At 39.4% G+C, this 26,424-nt stretch overlaps 1 protein-coding gene across 1 annotated transcript; it reads right to left on the bottom strand.

Moving 5' to 3' along the window:
- Positions 1-22,510, bottom strand: TMEM163 (transmembrane protein 163; the record flags this gene model as incomplete). The annotated part of the gene is made up of 4 exons (XM_009577126.1): positions 1-1,130; positions 2,592-2,733; positions 7,227-7,338; positions 22,414-22,510. Coding segments are annotated over 4 exons (412 nt in total), but the record flags the coding sequence as incomplete, so codon positions are not given.
- Between the last annotated feature and the right edge of the window lie 3,914 nt (positions 22,511-26,424).

The raw sequence follows: 26,424 nt of genomic DNA, 5'->3' as shown, positions 1-26,424 counted from the left end.
TATAGCCAGAGAATCCAGTTTAATAGGCTGCTATACAGGAAGACTTTGTTCTATGATACATTCTGGAAATAGTTTTCAAATGTTACTTACAGATACTGTATAAAATAGATACCAGTTTTATTGATTATACATCAAGATTCTTTGATAATTTAACCTGCTATTAAGTAATATAATGTGTGATGGAAGGTGAGCAACACTTTACAGGACAATCTAAATCTAATAAATAGATCTGTATCTCACCACCAGGTTGAGCCACTGCTGTGCCATCGTCAGACTACAGAGCAACCACAAAGTCACACATGCTGGTACATCTGCGTATAGTGTAATAGAAAATCAGAATACCATTCCTCAAGGAGCTCCTCTTCCTTGCACGACTTTTTGGCTTTGGTCTGTACAGTAATACTGTGTGTGCTTGTTTGGTCCATGCAAAGCTATGAACAGTGTCTCGTTAAGAAAAAATAGAATTTAAATTGAAGAGGTATAGTTTCCGTTAATTTAGGATTAAAATGAAGTATCTCTCTGATCACAGAAAGGTTCGTACCTGCTCTTTCTGTGCGTCAATTTGAAGGGGGGGGAGGAAGTAGCTACTTAAGTGTTTTAAGCAACACAGCTCTTGGTGTCCAGACTCTACATAGGATACTCTGTTAGCCGAAGAGGTTAGCAGGATTGTACTTCTGTTACAGCATGTGTTTGGGAAAATACAGGCCAGTGGAAAAGAAAACAAGATCTGAAACTGGTACTTCTTTACCCACAGGCTCATCACACCATTAAGAACACTTTCACTCTGGAATATACAACATGGCAGCTGGGTTAAAACTGCAAACTGCATGTTTTCTATTGTCACAGGAATCAATAGCATACTTGGAAAAAAAAAATGCTGCTGTTTTGCTGAATTGCAAGCAGTGTGCACATATGCCAGTTTTACAGAGAGATTTCCCATTAAAACAAACTTCAACAAAAACAGACCACGGGAAACAAACTGCATATTTAGTAAAATACCATTGGCACCACTTGCCAAAATGTACGATGCTGTAGTTTTACAGTCCTGACAGAGGAGAGGGTGTGATCTTCACTCAAACATTTCATAGTGGCGCGTTTGCCTTACACGGGGTATCATATCGATAAGCAACCTGCAGAAGGAAGCACAAGAGTGTTGATGCAGAGACACAGGGAAGCCCTGGAACTGGGATGTTCTCTTTACTTATAAACATTAATTTATTTTATGAATTAAAAAGAACTCAGATGTAGTAACAGCCTTATGTTGCTTTCTCCTGATCAGAACTCATTCTGCCCCACAATTAATTCTGCCCAAAAGGGAGTGTAAAACAAACTGTGGAGAGGGGCTCTCCTTTAGGAAGCTTGGAGGCAGGGCTGCACTGAGAAATTGAAACGCGCCCCAGCAGTTGCTTTTGGCTGGAGAAGCCATGGAGGGGTTAGTGGGAAAGGGGCTGTTGTAGCAACCTGTTTCACACCAGGCTGCTGTAAGAAGGTATCTAACAGTAGAACAGAATCGCAGTAGTTTCACAAACTGTAAAATCGAGTAGTTGCCAAAAACAGAATTTAGTTTTATCCTTCATTTTGTCTTGGTGACACAATGGCTGAGCGCACTGTCGAGCAGACGGATGGCATGTACGTAGCATGAGTTTCAGTGGCTGTAGAAAATGTATCTGATGCTGTTTGGTATGTTTAAATTAATACTTTTGTATGGATTTGCCTCTACAGTTTTCCAGAACAGTTAGTTTTACAATGGAAATAGTGATTATAGTGATTTTTCCAAGAATGGTATTCCCCATTAAAACGTTAATTTAATTTTCCAAGTTTAAAAAAACCCACACAGCTTCCAGATGATGGCTTACTGCAGCCTGGCCAAGGTCTGCTTCTCAACAGGCACGATTCCAGTTAACTAAGATGCTACATCTCCCTCCTTCTCTTATGGCAGAAAGGGGGGTGAAACGCAAAACCCTCAGCTAGATTCCATGCAGCCAAGGGAAATTGTGGCAGCAATGAAGTGCATGGCAGAGCTTCATTTGATTTTATTCTATTTCTGGTGTTGTGAACCAAGAAAGCATCTTAAAATTCAATAGAAACAACATTTGAAACACAACTGGCTAACCTCCAGTTCAGAAGTTGCTATAGGGTAGGGCTAGGATGGAAATCACTAGCAAGAGCATTCTTTAAACTTGGGCATCTTGCCTTTAACCTAGACTTTCTTTGGAAAAAAAGGTGCTTAGAAATGTGCCATAAAAGCAACAGGGACTGATTTTATCCAAGATTTGTGGTTATTTTTCAAATATTTTGAACCTTGTTTGTATTTCCTGTATTCAAACCTGTATTTCCAAATTCAGGTATACAAAAGTCATCTAAAATTATTCCAATTTCTTTTTAAGTTGTGGCTTCTTTCTAACTGATGTGAGACACAATTTTTTATCCCTTTCCACACACTCTGCTTCAGTATTGTCAGCTAGTCTAATAAATTCCAGTGACTGATTTTAGTGGAGTTATATAAGCCTTTAAGAGCTATGGCTTATTACATTAAACAGACAGCCCATCTGCTGTACATACTGAAATACCTGCTAGCAGGAGATACTCACTTGATTCCATAGGCAAATATTGTAAGTCCAATTAAAACTCCTATACTGCCATCCAGATACCAGACAGAAGAATTGTGTTTAAAAACTTCTGCACTAAGAAGGATGGAAAATCCCATTATTCCACCTACAAGAGAGTTGAAACCTAGAAGGGGAAAAAAATAATTAAAGGAAGAACCAAATCTCAAGGAATTTGCTTTAACCATCTCACCTAAGAGGTAATCTGTAGGGAGACAAGGCATTATTATACCAGTGCCACCAGAGCACAGGCCCTTGGGAGAGGTTCCGCAATGGCACCGATGCGCTCTTGCACTGCATTAAGAGGAGGCGGTGCAGTTTGTTCACACGTGGTTAGCCAGAGGTCTTTGCCACGCTTCATTTCAACAAATCAAACACGGAAAAGTTGCTGTCTGACCAGTGTTTAAGAACTCCGTCACTTGTCTTGGCTGACATAAATAACTTTACATTAATTTCCCTGTACTTGTGTCTTGATTTGGTCAGTCACGGTTTTTTCATTCTCTGTTTAGCTCCAAATCCCAATTCTAGCTGCTGTTTATTTCATAGGGCTTTCACCTCTTGATGCTAATTTTCCAAACAGCAATATTCCTTCAAAATACTAGACTTGCTCCATGCTGACTCTGATAGTCAAGCACTTCTCTCTCTTGTAGCTTATCATCATGAATGAAGTATCTTTGAGCTGTAAAATAGTGGCTGGCTGACCGCAGCCCTGAGTACGACTGCTGTACCCAGTTATCTTCCAAAGAACCTGTTCATAATATATGTACCATTGCTGCATGTGCAAATATCCCCGGTTAGCACTTCAAAGACCACTTCGTCAGGTACCCAAAGGCTCTCACTTTCTCTGAAAAGGTGCACACTGGAATCCGGTATACCCAAGGAGCTCATGAAAAGGAAAATGGTTTTGCACAGTAACATTTCAAAGACCTTCTCTTGAAGCTTTTTACCCCATTCCATATAGTTTTTTACATGTATTTGGCACTATAGCTTAGAGCTGCATACACTGCTGAATGCATTAAGGAAGTCATACAGGATAATCCTAGGATTATTTTCCATTTATGCCTTAGGCATATCACAAGAGCTTCTTATCTATTATTCACAATTTTTATGAACATCCTTTTAGATTCCTCTTTCTTTTTTAAACCCTTTCTCTTTTTCTCCAAGATTGTCCCTTCAAAATTCTCCCAGAGCTTTTGGAATAAAACAATGCCATTTTTCCTTCAATGCTTGTTTGATTGGTTATTGGTTTGGGGTTTTTTTTAAGTCATTCCTTGTGTTCATTTTTTCCCCAAAATTCCCTTTTTCTGATTTTTTTTTTCTGAATAACCCAAAAGACATCACTGTTGTTCTACCAAAAAAAAACCAGTCACTGATAATGCATTCACTTGGTAGATACATCCACTATTTAACCTAGTTAATAAATGAAAAATCAAAATTGAAATATTCTATATTGCTTGGTGAATCAACTCTAGTCAGCTGCTGCTTATAGTACTTAGCCAGTTTTTTTCCAATTCCCCATGAGTGCCAACAACAACATACATGACACTTATTCCTGAATGTCTCCTTTGATCCAGACCTCTCACATCCAGTCCTTCCCTAAATCATGTTAAGTCTTTCTGAAAGATGCAGCTAAAAATTGACCTTTCCTGCACCTGAAATGTTTGTATAAACCATCAATATTTTGATTAAGATTCACCAGATCCCTGTCAGTAGGTACTTAAATGCAAAGGAAACGGAAAAGCACGTTATTTAGCAAGTCTGTGGCAGAACGGGGCATACAAAGGTTTCAGACTTCCAGCCCTGCAAAGAAAAGGGGGTTGGGGTTTTTTGGGACTGTGGCACTGCGGCACTGCATTCTACAACTGGTATCACAGGTGTTGCATGTAAATGCCCAATTATTGGATTAATTATACCAGTATAGTTAAACCAATATAGACACAATTACTCTGTCAACACTCTAGTCTAGAAGAATCCAAATCCTCTTTTATTCCTAGGCAATATAACTCATACATGTCGATGAAATATATTGTGTGTGTCTATATAAAGAATATATAAAGAATATTAAGTATAAATTAATTAACTATAAATTTAAACCAATGTTACTTCCCCTGCTCCAGCTTAAGTCAGAATCCATCAGCATAATATGCAAAAGGCAGGAATAATACATTTTCTTGCCATTATTGGCTGATGGTTCCAAATGATCTAAAAGCTACTTACAAAGGAAATCGTTTTCTCTTCCTGACGGTCATTCAGTCAAACCGTTCTTTGCTGGTGTGGCAGGAAATCGTGTCATGGCTGCAGGTATTAATCCAGACACCATGTTCTGTGCATAAGGCTAGCACAGGAAAAAACAGGTGGCTAAATCTGGGAAGGAAACAGGTATCTAAAACCTACAGGAAAGTTGGCCAACATCACCTAACTCTCACATCTCTGCATTTGTCCTTCGAGATGTTACAAAATTCAAGATAGGAAATGGCTGGTTTTAGTATCCAAAAGGCCATGAGCTTTTGCTGTAAACAAATTGTACAAATAACATTTTGCCTTACTAGGATTCACACATTTAGCTTTAAAGAGATATTGTTTCAAGCCCTACTCTAAAAAAATTTTTAATAGAGGTTGACATGTATGAGAGAGAATTTGCTGTTTTGAAAATAAACCTATTTTTCAGGAAGAAAAATCTATGTTCTTGTTACTCAAAACAGCTTGTTGGTCTACAGCCAGTGATCGCAGGAGGTAAATTAGCAGGAAACAGAAAACACTAAAAAAAGATATGCAAGGGAGTGCTAAATCCGTCTCAGCTGCTGAATCACATTGTCTCCTCCTGATTGTTAATAAATCAAGTATATATGTAAATATATCTTGTGAAAGAAGATATTTAACCACACATGGTAAGATCAGCCTCCTACATTTTCTGAAGTAGTTCTGAAGGAGAGAAAAGAGAGATAAAAACAGACCGAGGTAATTGTATACTTTATTCCCTAATTTTTTTAATCAAAGAATGAGCAATCTCCAGCTCAGAAGCAATATAATTAGCACAAGGATGTAATTATGGGGGAAGAGATTGCTGTGTCATACAGGAGACCAATTCAGAGCTAGAGTTATTCAGGAATTTTTCAGCTACTATTTTGTCTGAAAAAACTGCTCTGTTTCAAAAACAAGCTACATTTTTTTTAAGTGAAGGTTAATCATTTGCCTGCCTAGACACAGTTCTGAAATGGTCGACATGTCCCACTTATGCTCTGACAGCGAAGGAGGTCAGACTCACTTGTTTGTAATTCCCAGGATCCTTTCCAGAATCCTTTTTCAGGTTGGAGATCTTTTTGTTTCAAAATGTCTAGGGTGGCAGAGTCCATAGTAAAGAGTAAGATCACTGAACAGCGTGGTCTGTTTGCAGAGCATCACAAATGCAGGGAGGCAGTAGCTTAGTTGTAACCCCCACCCCGCTGTTTTGATTCCTTTCGTGCTTCTTTTGTATTTAAAATATAAATACTCATGAAGTATTTATATCAGTAGGATGATATAAAATATAAATACTCATAATATGTGTTATCACACATCACCAAAAAAATGTTGAGTATGTTTAAATCACTTAAAATAAAGCAATTATATGTATCCCTAGAGTAAGCTGAAAATTGAATTTCCTTAAAGTGAAATCTTTAGCGGAGTAAAATAATTTGTGTACCACAATCCATCAATCATTAACATCCTACCGTGTATGTCTACAGAGTATTTCAAACTGTCCTGTGCTTGCAAATAAAAACTAGTAGAGATTTGTAGGGCGCTGTGAAATCTCCGCCATCACTGTGGCCTCACTTGTTTGCAGAGTAGATGCCCGTGGCTTTCTGAAGATTCACAAGCTTGAGCCTTCTCATCAAGAGGCGTATCTGGACCTACTTTTAAAACGTGCCTTTAAACATACATTTAAAACCAGCAACAGCCAGGCACTACACACCTGAGCCAACAGAGTAGTGGCAGTGAGATCTTCTGAGGATATAGTGGATGAGATTCACTTTGTGCCAACCTCCAGCAGGGCCAGAGGAGCGTAGGGCAGCAAGCAGGCAAAGGCTTCGTTTTACACATGCGATGCTCCACCAGCTCTACCGAGTGGCAGGAAAAGCACTACGGTGGCAAATTAAGTCTACACGGGGTATGTATGAATGATGGTTGCGATTCCTGTGCAAGGCAGGGCGGCGTTTTCTGCACTTGCTTCATTTTAACTGTAAGGATGAAATTGTTTACCAGGCATAGACAGTGAGGATAGGTGTGACTTAACCAAAGCTATATAAATTGGTGTCATAATCCCCCTCTGTAGTCTAACCTCTGACTAATACACACCTAATTCATTGTATGCTCTACCTCTAACTCTCTATTATTGCTTACTATCCACACATTAACTGTTTGACTTCCACCAGACATACCCATTTCAGCTGAGGTATCTATGCAGGAGGCTAGTGGTACCACGGACTGTTCTGGGTTTTGGGTGGTTTTCCATTTCCCAGTGGCCTTCTTATTTCAATGCTCTTTCACAGTTGCCCTCATGTGGGGGTCACTCACAGCCTCTGTGTCTACAACATTCCCTGGAAGAGTCTATAAATGCAGCAGGATCAACTTCACACTCACCATCGGTTATCAGCGCTCTGCTTGTAAGGACCTTTCCCAGCATAAATTTGATTACTGCCAAGACAGTGCAAAGGATTCCACTTAAAACGGAAACACTATACAGAAAATCATCCTGAAAGAAAAGATGTCAGACATTAGTATATCTTCTGGTCGTGCCCCATATATTACATGACAAATAGTACTAGTTATTGTGCAATTATTTGTGCCACTGAAGAATACAACCTGAGAAAAAGATTTCCTGAGTTATGACTTTCACAACAGCTGGTGGTTTTTTTGCTTATACTGCTGTCTGTAATTGCTTTTGCAAACATAATTAATGATGGTTCCAAGCAACAAATTTTGAATTGACCTAAACTCCTCAGAATCAGGAGGTTATATACCTACAGGGCTGGCTGCAGACTGCCTGCTAGTCTAGTGTCTAACGCAATCAGTAATGAAATCCCCACATGCTGGATAAAGGCTTGAGAGTAGAATCCCACTTAGCAGACCTTTGTTGACTTTTTGGTATGAGAAATAACCATTTAATATTGTTTCTGATTCTGCGCTTGCTTTGGTTTTTTTTTCGTTTCCTTCTTCTAAGGTAAAGTCTGGTTCAAGCTACATCCCTAAGAGTTTTGATACTGATGTGCAAAGTCAGGTTTAGCTCTTTCTTAGAAAACAAATTTTCCATGGACTTTCATTTCACAGCTGCAGAAATATCCACATTGCTTAATTTGACTGTATAACATGGGCTCCCTAGGCTCCCTCAACGGAAAGCTGGGTGTCTATGTAGGGCAAATAAGAGTAATTAATTATTGTTTACACACATTCTCTAAAAGGTCATCTGGAGGCACCTACCTCTTTCTCCTGACTATTTTGTCTTTGGTTGGGGTGGGAGGAAACACTGCTGGGTGCTGAAACGCCGGCGTTGCAATAAGGTGCCTAAAGGGAGTCCCTGTGCCTTCTCCCCCCTGAGGTACATCAGCCCATGGGCTATGCAGAGAAACCCAAGCGAGCTCTTAGCATGCTTGCCTGCCATCTAACCACAGAGCTTTGAAATAGATTAATGTATTACTCTTAAAAGAAGCTTTAATTAAAGCTGTTGCAACATCAGTACAAATAAAGGAAATAGCAAGAATATTTTTTTTTTTTATCTGCAGGTCTAAGTGGGCCAGTGCCATTGGGACCCCGTTACTGATCAAAACACTCTGGCAAAAATCCCCATTGATAGTAAACATTGTCATTATGACAATTCATCATCAGCTCCATCTATTTTCGTTATTTTAGCAGCAATTCAAAACCCAAAGAAATAAAAAAAATGGTTTTGAAAGCTGCTTAGGAAGATACTGGGAATTAGATTACTGGTATAATGTACACACATCCCTAAATAAATCATTCAATATATTTTTATACAATTTTTTAATGTCATATAATTTTCAAAGTCTACTTCATTCACTCTCAGTCATGAGCTCATTCTCTCTAGTCCTGATACGATATTGAATATTAAGACAAGATGTATTGAGTGAAAGAGAGTAAAATAGAAGCAGTGAGAACACAGAACTCAAAGCACTGTGTAAAGGTAGGATAAAAAGCATTTGTAAAATTATTCTAACAAAATGACTGGAAAATACCCAGGCACTTTTGGAGTGCTAGGGAAGGACTGGGAATATTTGCTTGCTGTCAGCCTAGCAAGGAAAAGTTGGGATCTTTCAGAAGATCTGAAATTACAACAAAGCTCCATAAGCTTTGCAAAAAGCACTTGAAATTTGAGATCCTTGTTAAATTCATGCCTCTAAATTTTGTGCATCTTTCTCAAAAATGTATATTTACCATACCCAAAGACTTTTGACAGCCTGACAAATTCTGATTGGTCTTGAGATTTTAACCTAATCTCATCTAAAATTTTATTAGATATTTTACCTAATATTTAATATACAGCATATGTATAATCTGAAGCAGAATGATATGCTCCATCAATCTAGTCATCTCTATCCCAACCTGCCGAGTTAGCAGTCAGAGTGCCATTCCCATACCATGAGTTTGGTTTTTACTTTAATCATTTGGAACAGTAAGCGTGGCAAGCAAACCTGCTTGTGATGCTCTCGAGAGCATGAAGGCCCCTCACTCACTAAACGGTGAGTGAGGAGGGGATGAAAAGAGCAATGCAAAGGGGTGTGCAAACTTGATGTGCTCTCAGCCGTGCACAGGCCAGTGGCTAGCCCCAGCTTTCCACAGGCAACGTGTGCGGGGTGAGTGCTCAATGGCGTAATTGACAGTTCAACACTGTGTTTCTCTTGCATCTCACTTGCCAATGCTCAATGGTTCAATATTCCATTATCACCCCACAGACTCTCCGAAAGCTTACTGACAGCTCCCAGGCATCCCTACCTCTTCGTCTTCCTCCTCAGCAAAGCACAAGCTTTCTCATTAGCACAGAACTGAAGGTTGTAGACCCAGTGGAGGTGACAGCATAAATTACTTTGCTATCAAAAGTTATGTTACTGTCAGCCTTGGGCTGACAAAATGCAATTTTCCTACACCTATGAAATTCTTGGGGATGGACCTGCAAACAATTACAAATTCATGTAGTTTGGAAAAAACGATGAATCCCAATATAAGAGATTTTGAAAATTATTGATACAGAAGTTCAAAAGTCCAATTATTAATTCACAATCTTGAAAATGTTATGCCTTATTCCCTGTGTTATAGTGCAAGATTTCATCCTCTGCATGGCACATTGTTTTGAGCTGGTTTGGTTTTTTTCTTATCATGGCATGTACCATAGATTTTTGGGGTGAATTCAGTTTTTTTTCCTGCATGTGTCACTAAACTCACGGTATGCGGGAGTGCATCTTGCCATTTGTTCCAGCTATACCATTGTGATCAAAATTAGTCTAGAATTCAAGAATGACTTAAATGTGATACTGATTTCTGAATCAACTCATAAAGTGAATTAATGAACTTTAATGAACCTTTTTATAGAGGATTCAGGAACTAGAAATTCTTCATAAGTTTGGCGGGTTTCTTCATTGAGTCAGAGAAGACAAGCTCATTTTGTTGCTAATACTAATCCAGTAACTATTGATGATGCAGAAGACCTGACAAATCCAAGCTCCTTTGTTATCACAGTGGACACAGAAAGGGAAGAAATTAAAAAACCCTGCTCTTAATGCGAACGCCTCAGCCATTTCTTGCTTTAGACTGTGTCAAACAGATTTTCAGAAGACGACAGTTCCTTTTTTTATCTCTAAAAGCCTAAATCTAAATAGCAATATCTAAAATCAGTCTCCAGTTGCGTGCAGCTTTTTGCAGCAGCCACGGGGAGGCGGCAGATACCTCAGTAACTGAGCACACGATGCTTGAAGACAAAACCAAAGAGACAAACATCTTTTAAATTCACTTTTCTCAGTACTTTGCTATGCTTTCTAGGTGTCCAAGCACCCAAGAGCTGGAAGCAGAAGAGTGGGGCTACTTACTACTAAAGAGAAGGTTTTGCAGATGTAAGAGATCAGCCCAAAATATGTGGCGAAGTCCAGCAGCGTGGACAGCCCCTGCGGCACGTTGCCTGAGCAGGTGAGGCGGTAACAGGAGAGAAACGGCTCAAAATGCTGCCTTGGCGCTACTTGCTGCAATGATCAGAAGCTGGAACCAGTTTAGGAGAGCAGCTGGCTGCACTGGTATGCTATAAGTCAGGACGTCATGGTAGGAAGCGCCTGCTAAGAGGGATTCAACAAATTACCTGAGGGCGGGCTGCTGTGGGCTAAGCACCTGGGCTGGAGCTGGGGCCTCGTGGAGGCGGCTGGCCGACGGGATGCACGACTGACACATGCACTTTACTGCAGTGCTATGGGCTCTGAAGAGTTAAACATGTCATACTGTGGCTGTGAAATGATTCCCATTAAACTAACTCATCCTTTGGAGAAATGAAGAAAAGAGAAGCCATAATGGAGATCTAAATTAATAAAATAAGCCTGGCCATCTGGCACCATTTCCCTCCGGATCTTCCCGCAGTCCTGCCCTCTCTGTACCCCTTGCCTTCCCATCTGACAGTCATTAAGAGCACAAAGCACCTCTAGCCAGATTCACTGTACACGTCCTTGGTGTTATTTTAATTAAAGCAGGAGCAAATTGTGACAGATGATAAAAATTTAAATTCTGATCATTTCAATATGATAAAGGCTTCTCAGCATGGTAAATAAAGCTTTTTCCATTTCCATTTCTTTTCATCATATTCCCTCATTACTACTACACTGTACATGAGACCCTAGTTAAAGGACACATATATCTTATTAGATGGCTTCATGTATAAAACAGCACTGCACATAAAGCGAGGTGCCCATCCTGGACTGCCATCTCATTACACAGCACTCTAATAGCTACAATGTCCCTATTTAAGATTTATTTTATGCAAGATTTTATGCTGTTACAGTTTCCCAAAATAAAGCTGCCCTAGGATGCTCTTTTTTCGGTCCTAGGAAAAGAATAATAGAAGTCAGCAGGCACCTTTCCTCCACTTTATCCAAATACATTGTCCCCACTCGTGCAGCTGAGAAGAGGGGTCTTCAAAAATATGACAACAGTTCTGTCCCTGCTTTCAAGGATTTCACCAAAAGGAGCAGTAATCTTACGGCTTAAGGAAAATTTGTTGATGATGATGTTGTGACTTTGATCTCTTTCTGCATCTATTGTAGAAACTAAAAAAAAAAGCCACAGTGCTTGGCTTAGGTGGAGATATCTTAACCCAGTTCCCAGCCTAGTAACTAAATTTCAGCTGATTTGTGCTCCTAATCTTTTCCTAGAATGCATCTCACTAATTCTGACCCTAAAACTTCGCCCTGATTTCACATATTATTTCTACCAACTCCCTTCCACCCTCTCTCCTTTAATTACATCCTTTCACTTCCACTTCTGGGATGTTCTCATTTCATCTGAAGTGTACAGTGTTGAGTAAAAAGATATTAATCGGTATGGGAGGAAGGAGGCATGTTCAGTGTTCCTCCCCAGCGGTTACAACACACACAATACTATGATTAAAATCTATCTGTGATCCTCCTATCTGGCCCTCCTTGGTAGTTCATTCTAGTGTGATCCCAAAAGAAGCTACTTCTCCCACCCCCCAACAGCTGCAGGTTTCTTTCCACTCCTCTGCCCTCTCCTTAGCTTCCTCTGTGAACCAGCCAAAGGCTGAACCACCTCCGCACTCCCGCAGGAGCTGGGAATTACTGGTACCACCTTTTTCATGCCATTTTTTCCCTTCCCGGAGAAGCCGGTGTCTCATGGTGTTTTCTCTGCTGAGCCTTGCTCATCTTGGCTGAGTAGGTAGGGACATGTTTCTGGAACGCTACAGATGCTGTTGGCAGGAGCGATGTCATGGCTAGCCCAAACTGAGCTGAGTTTGTGTTGTTAAATATTAATTTTGCCCATCTCTGCAACTTACCATCTGTCTCACAGGTCCTGACAATGACCCTTCTTCAGTCCAGGTGACTGGTCACCATCCTCCCCAGCACCCATCAGGGCCTGCTACCACCCTGCTCCCCATCCCTACCTTCACATGCTTTCCACTGCCTCCCACTCCTCCAGGGAGCTCCCTCAGCAGCTCTCACGTCATCTGTGCACACCGGCTGTGGGACCGCTAAAAGCTCCTCTGCTCAGCGTGTTACTTAACCAAAAAGGACTGTCTTCCCTCCTCTTCCCCTGAAGGATTCTGTTTATACAGATAGTAACAGAGATGTTTCTAATACAAACATTTTAAGGAAAAAAAAAAAGGTCCACATCTCTATCACACTTTCTCCCAAGTAATAAGCAGTTTATGCAATCAGTCTAGAGGGAGCTCCTGGGAAGCTGGAGGGTCTCTCTCACCAGCTAACTTCAAAAGGGACAAGAGTTTTAATTGCACTTCACTGTCAGGAAACAAAGCCACAGCCCAGTGTCTGACTCAAGTCTCTTCACATGGAGATACAAAGATCTATAATTAGCACAAAAAAAAAAAAAAAAAGAAAAATCTTATGAATGTTTAAACTTGGTATCTTCGGTGCTGAAGTGCTGTCACAAAGCAATTCCACAGCGCAGAACACTTCTTCAAGAAACAGATAACAAAGAGAGGGTGCGCCGAATGCCACGGTGCGGGCACTGGGGCCGGGAACCGAGGGGGTATGAACTCCGGAGAACTATCTTAGGTGACCTTAGGATTCCTGCGAAGGGTCTGCTTGAAACACTAAGATCACTCATGCTTCCCATTTTCCCAGAATTCATCTACATTGGTTTAGCATCAAACAGCTATAAAACATAATTTAAAATGGTTTTTGTCCACCCTCGCAAGTGTCTCTCTAGTCAGACTGCCATTTCTCCAATTCGTAGGGGATTGAGACCAGTAATACATCTCACATAACTTACCAAGTGGCTAGCAGTTGTCAACTTTTATTTCTTATCACCGTGTAGTAAAGCCTGAAAACAAGACTTCCCACCGATCACTTGAACAAAGAGTGAAGTGTAGTTGATATGTTTTTCCTAACCCTGGCTTATTAGCTAGTTCAAGTATCCACAACATTCTCACCAAACTGTAAGATGGACTTGTATTTTAGGGTTAAATTAATTGTTTAAGGCCAAACACCAAACCACCAAACCATACATAATAGGTAACAATTATAAAACAGAATTCTAATGTATAATTAATGTATATGGTACTTTGATTTGAAACGGTAAGCAATAAATTATATATATATGTGAAAGATTAGAAATATATAGGGAAGTATGTATAAGAACGTGTTATGTGTATATAATCACAAGTATTATTTGCTATATTGCTATTGACCTATAATTCAACTGTTAACATTGTTAAATATATTTATGATGTATTTATTATAAAAGATTAAAATAGTAAATAAATTAGAACTCATAAAGCTACACTGTGCCACCCCTAGCTTCCCATTTCAACTTTAATCAATAGTATATGATAGAATTACATGTGGCCTAATCTTCAAGTGATTTCATTTACAAAAGCATTGGAGGCGCCACATCAGATGTGCTACATGGCTTTTGTACACAAACTGATTACATTTTTCCTTCTTTGTTCTGCAGGAAATGTCAGAAATATGGCATGATGCTTGCTTACTCTTGCAAAAAAGTGTCCTTTGCCATACTAATGAGGACAAATGCCAAACTGTATTGACATTACATGTGTTATACTATTACCTAGGGAAATGCAAGCAGTAACTGAATAGTAAATGGATATTGATTTACAACCCCAGGTGAAATTAAAACAGTCATTCTCAGTATGGGCTTTTTTAGACTTCTTCAATAAACAAGAAAAGGTTTGCAAATTCTTTGTGGCAACAGTCAAAAAAAAAACCACCGTTTACACTTAAATTATATTTATACTATCCAAGAACATATAGTAATTGACATGAAGAAGGTAAAGGGGCAAATGAAAAAGGATTTTTATCAGGGAGATGGCAAGCATTAACACTAGCAAATGCAAACGCAAAACAATGCTTGAAACCTATGCTTAATTTGAGTTTTAAACTCTTTTCTCAATATATTAGCAAAACATCAGAAAATCACTAAAATTTACACAGAAATCGAAGCATGATATCATCAACAATACGCAATATCACTATTCCTCATTCGTAATGAAAAGCGTGCGTACCAAATCCTCAGGGTCAGTACTGGCTGTGGATATAGCTCTCTGAAACATCAATAAAGGAATGGTAGTTCTTTTTCCTAGCGGGAATTATCTTATTACGGCTAACACAGGCTGGAGAACAAATGCTGTGAGTAACAATAGGGGGAATATTCTGAATCTGATAGCTAGGGGAAAAAAACCACAGTAAATCGTTTCTGAGCCAACAAGAAGTGATTCTATTTTAGGTTCAACACTCAATATTGTAGAAAAAAAAACCCTTAAAATTTCATGATCTGAGAAATATTCATTTAAAATTAAGTGGAAGGGTAAACAGAATGAAGGTTTTATATTCCAAATGTCAAATACTGATTAGCTTTATAAGTCAGGTGTACTGAACAACAGCTAAAATTATCAGAAATCTTAATTCCAAACACTCCAGAAAGAAGAACAGCTGGCCTACTTCTTCTAACACTTCCAGCAATGTATTAGGAACAAAGAAAAAGGGGGGGTGGGGAGGGGAGCGGAGAAGAGAGAAAGATCTGATCAGTGAAAAATATTTCCTTAGGGGTCAATGATATGAAACTGAAATAATAACTGTGGCATGTCATGCTGAAACAGACCCTCAAAGAATAAAGATTCACAGCTATATAAGAAATTCACAGCTATATAAAAAATAGGAGAACAACACAGAAGGAAGTGGAACTTGCACCTGTAAGGTTCCCACACATTAATGGCACATCTCTCTTTCCTGTACAAAAATTTGTTTTCTTTGGATTTTGTGATCTTTCCATATTTTTTCAAGTTTTCCAGGTGTACAATAGCATGTTCACAGCTACTCCTCATTGCAAACGTATGCATAGGGTTTGGGCAGATCCACTGTACAGCACATGCATAGAAAGTCTAAGATAGTGTCTCTTAAAAATTCTGGGAGGGGCTGGGGGCACTGTATGGGCTCTATACAGCACATGTACCCCTATTTTTTACAGGAAATCTTACCCAAATATCTAAGTATCCTAGCTATGTGATAAGAACAGGAGAGAATTTCAAAACCAACATGTTCCAAGACAAGTGGAAAATGTCATCACATCTCTAAATTCATAAAATAAGAAAGCTTTAATTAAGAATATTTTCAGGCAAATGAAAATGGAGATCATAGCCTGACAAAGAAGTGACTTACGCGTATGTGTTGATGCATGCAGAAACTGCGTCTGCATACACACCCCACACAAATTTGCCTCCAAAGGAAAATCATAGAATCATAGAATCATAGAATCATTAAGGTTGGAAAAGACCTCTAAGATCATCAAGTCCAACCGTCAACCCAACACCACCATGCCCACTAAACCACGTCCCTAAGCGCCTCATCTACACGTCTTTTAAATACTTCCAGGGATGGTGACTCTACCACTTCCCTGGGCAGCCTGTTCCAAGGCCTGACCACCCTTTCAGTGAAGACGTTTTTCCTAATGTCGTGCAACTTGAGGCCATTTCCTCTTCTCTCACTAGTTACTTGGGAGAAGAGACCAACACCCACCTCACCACAACCTCCTTTCAGGTAGCTGTAGAGCGCGATGAGGTCTCCCCTCAGCCTCCTCTTCTCCAGGCTAAACAGCCCCAGTTCCCTCAGCCGCTCCTCATAAGACTTGTGCTCCAGACCCTTCATCAGCTTCCTTGCCCTTCTCTGGACATGCTCCAGCACCTCAGTGTCCTTCTTGTAGTGAGGGGCCCAAAACTGAACACAGGATTCGAGGTGCGGCCTCACCAGGGCCGAGTACAGGGGCACAATCACCTCCCCACTCCTGCTGGCCACACTATTTCTATACAGGCCAGGATGCCATTGGCCTTCTTGGCTATCTGGGCCATGAAGCATCTCTGCAAATTCCAGGTAAGGTTATATGACAGACAGATCCTCTCTGGAGGGGACAAGAAAGCTTTATTCTCATCATTTACTCCTCTGTCCAAAAATCAGAGACCCATAATACATTTTCTGATGCTCACTAAAAGTAACGTCCAAAGCTTAAAAAATGTGGGAGAAAAAAAATCCATTACGCTTCTCACTGCACATATTCAATATTGGCAGTTTCCAGACTTTTTGGACAAATAGATCCCTTCTGTTGCAATATTTCTCCTACATCTACCTTATCGTCAACCCTCTAATTTATTACTTCATTAATTAATTCATTTAAAAACACAATAAGCAATACAATTCTATGGATCAGTTGCTGGAAAACACTGCCCTACATTGCAGATATTGAAAAGGCTAGCACAAGGGATTGTATTTTGAACCCTGAGGGTTAATATATGTCTCCATTACTTGAAAAGAAACTTTTCCCCTTGATAGTAAGCAGTGTATAATTAATACAAATACAGAATTATATAGTAAGTGTATAATTAATTCACTGTCCAACTCTCCTGACACAGAATGTCACTTTTCAGGGCAGGATTCTTTTTAATTATAATATAAATATGAAATACTGTGCACAGGGAAAACCCTAAGTTTACCTAATAGTGACAATTTCTGAACTTGCTGTTAACTGCAGGAGATGGAATCTACAATTAAAGTTCTGTTAAAATATCAATTCAGTGCTCAATAGTAATTTGCAAAAATTAACGTATTTTATAAATCCCTGGTGACTCCTATATCTTGAATCCTGTGGGCTCTTCACGCTTCCTCATCTAAAAATGGAGATAAAACTAAAAAGAAAGGTACAAAGAAAGTCAGTGATGACCAAAAATGGGCCTTTAGCCCGACCCAGTATGGCCACGGTTGCTGTTGCATATAGAAACATACACGCTACCAGGAGTCAAAATTCCAGACAAACACTTTTCATTAAACTTAACCATATTTTAAACCGATTAATCTACCTAGTCGTTCATATCCTGCCTTATAGGCTATTTCAAAGTTAACTACAGTCCTTGGCATATCAAGCAAAGGAACCAAAAGGAGAAATACACCATTTCTGTGTTTTCCAAGGTTTTGAAGCAAATTCAAAAGAATTACAAAAAACATTGCCTGTGCTGAAAGCATGTGTAGTGACATACACCACCTATTATTTTTTTTTACTTAACACAGAGAAAGAGGTAAAACAAACAAAAAGCAGGAAAAAAAGGCAGAAGCAGTATTAAGAAATGCAGAAAGTCAGGAGCACTAATTGTCCTCTCTTCTATGTCAGTGCAGATCAGGAGTGCTGTATTCACAGTGTTTCAACAAAATTACGTTCAGCATGGAATAAAAGAGAATTCAAAAAGGTGACTGAAAAATGCTTGACTGAGCTAAACCTGAACTCCTTTCCTGTAAATTAAGTAGCTCCTCTCTGCAATCTAACAAGAAATTGTGGACATTTAAGCCCCTTACAGGATGGGGTAGCCGAGCTGGAAATGCCATTAACATGTAAACCTGTCATTCTTTTGGTTCTCCGAATGCTGGTGAGGATCGTCAGACCTGCAGCTGAAATCATCATATGAAATTACAACAATACTGAAGACTCCTGTTTCTAAATGTCCACATAAGTATAAGAAAATCTGTGTTCAAAACATTTGAAAAACCATTTCAAATTATTTCTTAGTCATGTGAATTTTATATCCTTTCTTATTGGTAGTATTTTCATGAAAGCAAGTCTTCTGAGATCCACTTCAAGAACAACAGAATCTCTACATTAAAGATCTCATAAATTCTTTCCAAGGAAATATCTTTCTTGCTACATGCATATTAAGAACTGACAGATATGTAACCGATGTATATTATATGCAACAACAAATACAATGAACTTTGTATAATTGATCTAGAATTATTCATAAGTGACTGACTATGCTTTTAGGATTTTAATCATAGCACCCTACAATTAGCAAGCAGATACTTAATTGCTTGATCTGTTTCATTTCTTAAATTAAACTTGTCCATATCATACTATTTTCTCCAAAACTTACGCAAATTAAAATGAACTCAAGAAATTATAACTGCTCCCAACCTTCAACTCTGACAAAGTCACTAAAGTTTACCACAAATTAAGATGTAAAAAGAGACTTTATCGTTCTGAGAACAATGCAGTCAGTCATGTTGCTCTGCACTAACATTACGTTAATCTTGAATCCCCCATGAACAGTAGAGCAATGCATTCCAAACCATTTCTATCTTCGAGATTGACAATATTAGCTTTGTGTTCAGCATCTGAACACCAAGAGCAACATTTTCCAGTCAGGTTTTAGCCACATTATCTCCCCTAAAATTGAAGTCACACATCTAAAATTTCACAAGACGCTTTGAAAAGTACCCACATCTTCAACGACCTTTGCTTGAAGAAAGACTAATAAAGACGTAAACTGTACAAAAAAAATCATGCGACTGTGACTCACATGTGAAACTTATATTGAAGCATACGTCCTCCTAATCTAGTGCAGAGCTCTTCACCCTAGTTTTATACCAGTTTGGGACACCGGTGGAGTTACACTACCTTTCCTTGGTCTTAAATGTTCTGCTCTTGCTCACACCACGAGGATACTTCCCTGGCATCAGAGTAGCACGCTAATATGAAATCCCAGTAATACAGAAATCACCATCAGAAAATATTTCAGGCCACTTTTTGATGCAGAACTGGTTACTTCACTGCTACGCAAAAAGCCATTAGCAGAAAACACTGTTCTATTATTTTTCCATGTATGTCCATACATTATAGCTAAATTACATGATAAGATACTACAGAAATTAGTATCCTTAGCAATTAGTTCATTGGTGGTCCAAGAAGTAGAAGGCAGCACCCTAGGTAAAAGAGTAGAGGCAGAACTTCTCCCCCTTACTGATTTAATTTGAGCAGATTTCCACTCTGCTAAGATGCTAATGATATCGCCTGGGCAGCTGCAGATTAGCTGAGAACATACTCGATCAGCAAAGACCCAAACAACTGGGAAGAAAGACTATTTCCGCTAAGACACAGAGCAGCTAAGGGAGCTTTACGCAAACAGAAAATGAGCATCAGATTCAGGCACAGCTAGAGAACTGAAAAGGTTTCTATTAAACAACATCTTTTCCCCTAACTATTTTTAATGTAGCAACTCTTAGGCATAATACCTCACTGGCCATGACTTGCAGCAGTAATGCTGTTCTTTCGGTCTCCCCATTTTTCAGTGTTATTTTTAGTTTACAGAGATATTTCACCTGTCATGCAACCCTTACTGAATCAGTTTCCCACAGTGAGACGTACTGAAAGACTTTGAAATGAGAATCCTTACCATGTCATTCAAAAGACACTGAACAGAAGTACCATCTTTTTTCATCCCTTGTTCTAACTTACTTTCCAGGCAGAATTGCTAGGTATGAAAATCCTTTATCTGTGTGCATGTGGCTTCTACCCTGCCACTAGTCAGCCACAGCCCGTGCCCTGCCAGATACATCTTTCAAACTGTTGATAGTACTTGAGTGCCTAAATGAGCGAGAACAGTCAGCCCGATGTCATAGGAACAAAATTATCTATTTATCCTGATACTATGTCAAATGTAAGCAGTATCCACTCTAACTTTTACCTACTTGACACAGTTTTAGCACACCAAAGTCTGAATCCAAGGCAGTCTGTGACAAAAGGGATCTGTACAAATTATTCTTACAGGATACTTGTAATAGGATCTTCCCTTCGGGGATACCTTTCTGTAGCCCTGATTTCCTGGTTTTTTTCCTGCTGTAAATGCATTTCAAAAATTACAAATTAAAAATGAGGAAGTACAACATGTCCTCAAGTCATAAATAACTTTGATGCTGCAAATAGGAGACATTTCTCCCCATGTAAGAAACACAGCCCTCACCTGTAGACAGTACCTGTAATGATGGAAGAGTGAGGTGTAGATGACACACCTTTTAAACTTTTGTTCCTACTGCTGGAATTACTAGGGCATTTGCCCACAATGAATTAGACTGAGACATCCAAATTAATCTGATCCACACTACCATAAATTCACCAAATGGGTGTTTTAATTATTATTGCAGTCTCCCTTCTTACTTTACTTCTGCTTCACAGAGTCAAGACTATACATTTCATTTTCTCACTAAATAGAAGTCAAACTGTAGCCAGATGCACTGTTTGGGTACAGCCAAGTTAAGAGGTTGTCATTTAGCTGGCCATCACTGTAGGGTCTCCCCTTACCCTCATCAGGATCTCCTTCAGCCTTACTGGCACAATGGCATCCATACTCACTGCCTAACCCAGTTCTGTCAAAATGTTTTGGTTGAGTTTAAGAACTGACTATTAAAAGTGTTTAAGCTAACCTAGATCATTTTGACAGAACCAGGCTGGTGAACAACTACATGTGCTGTTATGCTGGCAGAGCTGAGGAGGCAGTAAATTATGAAGACTGGAAAAGAGGAAAAGTAAAATGCAAAGAGAACATGAATCACCTGCGGGTCAAAAAATGCACCTGGCTGCAATTCGGTAATGCATTAGTTCATGGGCTTCTGCTACGCTATTCACCTTTGCCCAAATTTCTCTAAACTACTGAAAATAAGTTTCTGTAGTTGCCCAGCTTCTTGGAAGTTTCCGTGAGAGCACGGGACCCAGTAGGTCTTCTGCACTGCTAACAGTAGGTAATAAGTTGAAATTCCATTTTGGCTTTTTTTTCCAGCTCTGCCTCCATCTCCTGGTTGAAAGCGAGGAGTTTAGGTTTCTCTCGAGTGATGTGTTGAGAATGGTACTTGGCAGGGTGAAGCCCCAGTGCGAAAGTCTGCGCGCACTTACAAATGGACCAAACTGAATACAAAAGGTCCAAGTCAGGTTGTATATACAATAACTGAACTGAAGCCTCATTTTGATTGAGCACATTAGCAAGAGCCTTCTGGGAGTGGAACCATTGCCAAATGGCTCTCCCAGGGAGTAGCTGGTTTGGATGAGTAGAGCTCAAGGAAGTTAATACCCACTACTGAAAGGAAGCAAGCAGGACAGGATAGAGCAGAGCTGAGAGAAAGGCCGCTGGGGAGAGCTGCTCTATAGGCCAAGTAGGGGCTGGCTTTCATAACCAAAAGAAAGCAGAGAGCAGGAGAAAAGCCATTTGTGATGCTCCATGGTGAGCCAGTTGAAAAGCCAGCTCTTTCACCCAGCATGCTCCCCTCACCTGTTTCATTCCTGCATGGCTCTGGAATTGGAGGCAAGAGCTGGAAAACAAAAAAATAGAATCCAAAAGTACATTTTTTCCACATTAAAAATAAAATACTGAAGCCATTGGAGTAGTAAACTGTGGAATCATTCTCCTCATAAGATTCTACCACTTTCATTAAGGCCGGAGAGACCTTCTCTCTGTAAGTGAACTCTTACAGTCCTGTATAAAAGCTTTAAGTGATTATGCTGAGAAAGATTTGGCCCATAAAGGTAACCATGGAGAAGAAAAGATGGGTCAAGCCTATAAAAACCCATGAAGACTAGACTCTATCACATAAGGAAAAATACTGCTTGAAGACTAGGACTGGTATGTGCAGCCAGGCAGGATATGCACCTGCTATAGCTTTGCTGAGTTCAACGGGGTTTGTTGAAAGGAGACGCTGGCCTTTCTCAGTCTCACTGGCAGGGTAGGGAATAAAGAGAACATTTTAAAGAACGTGAATCACCTTACCACTTCTGGAAGCACCTTCTTCGCAAGATCATGGATGGCTTTGATCACAATACATAGAGACGACAGGAGGAATATGACACCCAAGATAACACAAGCTCTGCGAAAAAAAGAGAAAAATATAAAGAAACATTAAGAGCGTATTTGGAGCTGTCAACTCTCCCACTGCTGAAGGGTAACACACAACAGAATATTAATAAAATTTTCAGGAGCTAAAGATAGAGACTTGAATTAAAGAAGAGAACGAAAAGAAATGTCCCAGTTCCTCTCCAGTTCATAAAACCTGGATTATATGTGAGAAGACAGGGCAGACCAGATGATGTTTCAGAGTGAGAGAGAAAGACATGTCTCTTCTGCTCCTGATGATTTATCATAAGAGGCCTCTAGAGGTCTGTTTCTCTTTGTTTGTTTGTTTTGCTAGGATCTCCTATTAGAAATAACCAAGGGAACATCATTCTCTTTACCAAACCAGGACAGATATTTGGTAAATCTGGTCAGTAGCATAACAGAACCTGAAACATCTGTTTCCTCCCCAAATCTCCAAGGAAAAAGTTTTGAAGTGCAGATATTAAAAAAAATCAGTAGGTTAGGTGCATCACTTCGTAGGCTGTCCAGGGGTCTCTCAACACCTAAATAAGGATCAGAGTCTCATCAGAGTAGGTGCTGTGCAGAATTAGACTCTCTATTCCTACCCTGCAGAGCTTACAATCCAGTTTTATAAAAAGCAAACAAATGGGTTAATGAAGAGAAGGTAAAGTAACAGAGAATAATTAACAGAGAATAATTAAGTTTTGTATAGGACACAGGCAGAATGAGGTTTACAAAGCACATAATGCATACCCAGAAGAAAAAGTAGAACAAAATCTCTTGCTTTTGTTCAAACATACAGACCAATACTACTCTGAGATGGTGTTCCTCTTGCCGTGAAATGCTTCAGGATATAAGGCTTTGATTTCCTTTACACAAGCAATAATAGCCAGTCTATTACAGTATTGATATATCCATAACTCCATTTTACTAATAGCTCTTCATATAAAATTCTATTACTATATATATAGAAACAGTAAGAGCAATTTTAATGTTTAAAGCATGAAATAGTTAAGAAGTGATATCTATATATACATTTGTTTATTCAAAAGTTGTATTCCTTTGTTTGTAATTCATCATTTAGTACCTATCTGTTAGCTCATTTACAGATGCTAAAATTATTCCAGTAGCATGCTATTATTTTCAACAACTCAGACATCAGGCCATCTGGTGGTTGGCAGCACATGTAACGTTCACATCAAGCTCAATTTAGAGACTACAGCTGAACTGGCATTGCTCTGCGTAGGTCAGAAGACACAGCTGCAGCAGTGGCGCAGGTGAGTAGCTGGTCATTTTATTCCCCAACACAAGCGACACTAAACCACGCTGCGGACAATCCACATAATCCTACAGACAAGTTCTCAGTAAAGGGGCTGCCCTTCCACAGAGGAGTACAGACAACGTAGAGGCTAGCATCCTTCCTAGCAACAGAGTGGTATTGTAGATGAGGTACTTGTCCCAGGTAGGCAAAACTCTGCTACGCCTATTTTAAGACAGATGTTCAACTCCTTTGTAGTAAATTGCAACCCAGCCCTCATTCTTGTTAAACATAACCTGTTGTAAAAAGTAGGCAGAAAAGGCTTGAGACAGTCTGATTACCCTAGAGTCCTCCCCCTAGACTCAAACACAAGAACAAAAATCTGGCCCATAATCTGTTATAGAGGAAGAAACTCACAGGATGGATTCTCTGCAATCCCGCAGCGAGAGGTGATCATTAAATAGTAATACGGATGGGAGGAAAGTTCATCTCCCAAAAAGAATGAGTAAAATTGAAAATTAGAAGGCTTTCCATTTTCCATTGCATATATGCAAGCAGGTCCCTGTTCAGCAATAGATTGTTTTCGGGGATTTGCAATTTCACTCTATCTGAATGGATCACTGCACAGAGAATCTGTTGTAATGATTTTTTTATTTGTTTGTTTGGATGAGGTACAGAAACATATACTAAAAGTTCTGCTCATTTACCTGGGACAAATGCAGATGTTAGGTAACTTGAACACAGAACTGGTCCGCAAAAGTTGGCTGACTTGTCTAAGGCCATTTGCTGAGCCAGTGACAGGTTGACATAAGATACATACACTTCATGCAAGAATATGCTGACATTTCATCTGAAAGGAACACTGAAAGACAAGCTTTTCTATCATTCCCAGCAGGCTTAAACCAACATAGCCACAAATCTGTGAGTTGGAAACAATGGATTCAACTTCCTTGTGCCCATACGTGTTGTTGAATGCCAAGGATATGGGAAAGAGAAGACAGCAAAACATCATCACTTTCCTTTAGCATACCTTCTATTCCCTGCACACATCTTCTGAGGAAGACAGGCAAACATTCCCTAAGGGCTTGGCAGGAGCCTTGCTGGCACAAGTCTAATGTGTCCAGGGAACCAGCACTTGCCCTGACCACTGACTGGATTCGGTTCTCAATGTATGTTGGAGATTTTGGGGTTATCTCTGTAAACTCTCCAACCACCCAAGCCTAACAGCAAATATTTTGCTTCTTTGCCTATGCAAAGCAGATAAGTAATGACTTCAGCAATCTTGAGCTGCTTCTCTTATTCCCCACATCAGTTTTACTGGGTCAAAAGAATTGCCATACACCTACTTAACCAGAAATAGCTAAAAATAGAAAGAAAAAAGGAAGATGTTAACAACTGTGACATGGGTATTAATAGCAGACAGCAGTCTGAGGTTTGAATCAGCATTCAGTCATCATATTTAGCAAGCCTAGCTTCTCCTTTATATTCTGGCTTTTGGAATCCATAGCCATGCAAAATTCATGAGTGATGGCATAGTACTTTAAGTGAAAAAATACATATTTCTTGTCTTCTTGAGCGTATCAATTTATTTGCAAAACCACTAGAACAAAATACTGCATAGTGTCTTCTTTTCAATCTCATTTGCCAGAAAAATAATTTCTATCTGGACTGCAAATCATGCAAAATTCAACTACAAATGTACAAAATAAGAAACCTCCAAAAATTAATCTGATATTTTAACTGTAGTACCTAATAAATTGCAATTGGTTATTGTAAACTTGCTTTATTTTCAAGCCATGAGACAGTCTGACAAAACAAAAACTTTAATACACGCCTGCTAACTTCCATCTGCTAACAATTACCCAACTGCTTTGTAACTAAATAGTGATTCCAACTGCACAGGAAGGGTGTTAGTGCCAAGGTTGTTGGCAAATGCAATTTCATTAATAACATCCAATTAAACTAGATGAGCCAACTGCCATTTCTAAGCAAGTTCAACTCAACTCAAAGTACCCATAAAAATTAATGAAAGAGGAGTTATACAGAAGTGAGGTTTGACTGAAAACCTAATGGAGACTTTACCAGCTACCCCTGGCTTGGAATCACCATAGTGTAATAAATGTTCCTCATCTCCAGGTCTCCCATGATCCCTGTCAGCAATTCAGACACTGGAGCAACTGGTGGTCCACCTAATGCCCTCGTAGTCCAGAATATAGGTATCTTCTTGCTAAGACATAAGGGTACTCTCTTGTCCAGCAACACCCATGATGAACAGATGTCCACATATTATATGCCACCAGTACCACTTACTTACACCTCCAGCACCTATTGAAGACTGTGTACTTAATTTACAGCCATTTCTACATGAGTTAGTATAAGAGCTTCCCACTAAATATCTACTACATCATTAGAGATATAATTGATCTATAACACAAAATAATTGATGACTACAGGTTTGACAGGCCACAGAAAAGACCTAATGAAGAATGCATGAATCTGAAATCTCCCTTAGTTACATGTAACATATTGCTTCTAAAAAGAAAGAGGAACAGAGACAATTTAGTCAAAACATTTTAAAACATAATGGAAAACCATGATTTGATTTTCAGAAACAATAAGCTTTCTGGAATCTTTCAGAATGCAGTATAGTTTAAAGAATAACAGACCAA

The sequence above is a fragment of the Fulmarus glacialis genome, unplaced genomic scaffold, assembly GCF_000690835.1.
Source record: "Fulmarus glacialis isolate BGI_N327 unplaced genomic scaffold, ASM69083v1 scaffold10854, whole genome shotgun sequence".
Taxonomy (NCBI): domain Eukaryota; kingdom Metazoa; phylum Chordata; class Aves; order Procellariiformes; family Procellariidae; genus Fulmarus; species Fulmarus glacialis.
The sequence above is the reverse complement of the archived record's forward strand: the minus strand, read 5'-3'. Positions and strand labels throughout refer to the sequence as shown.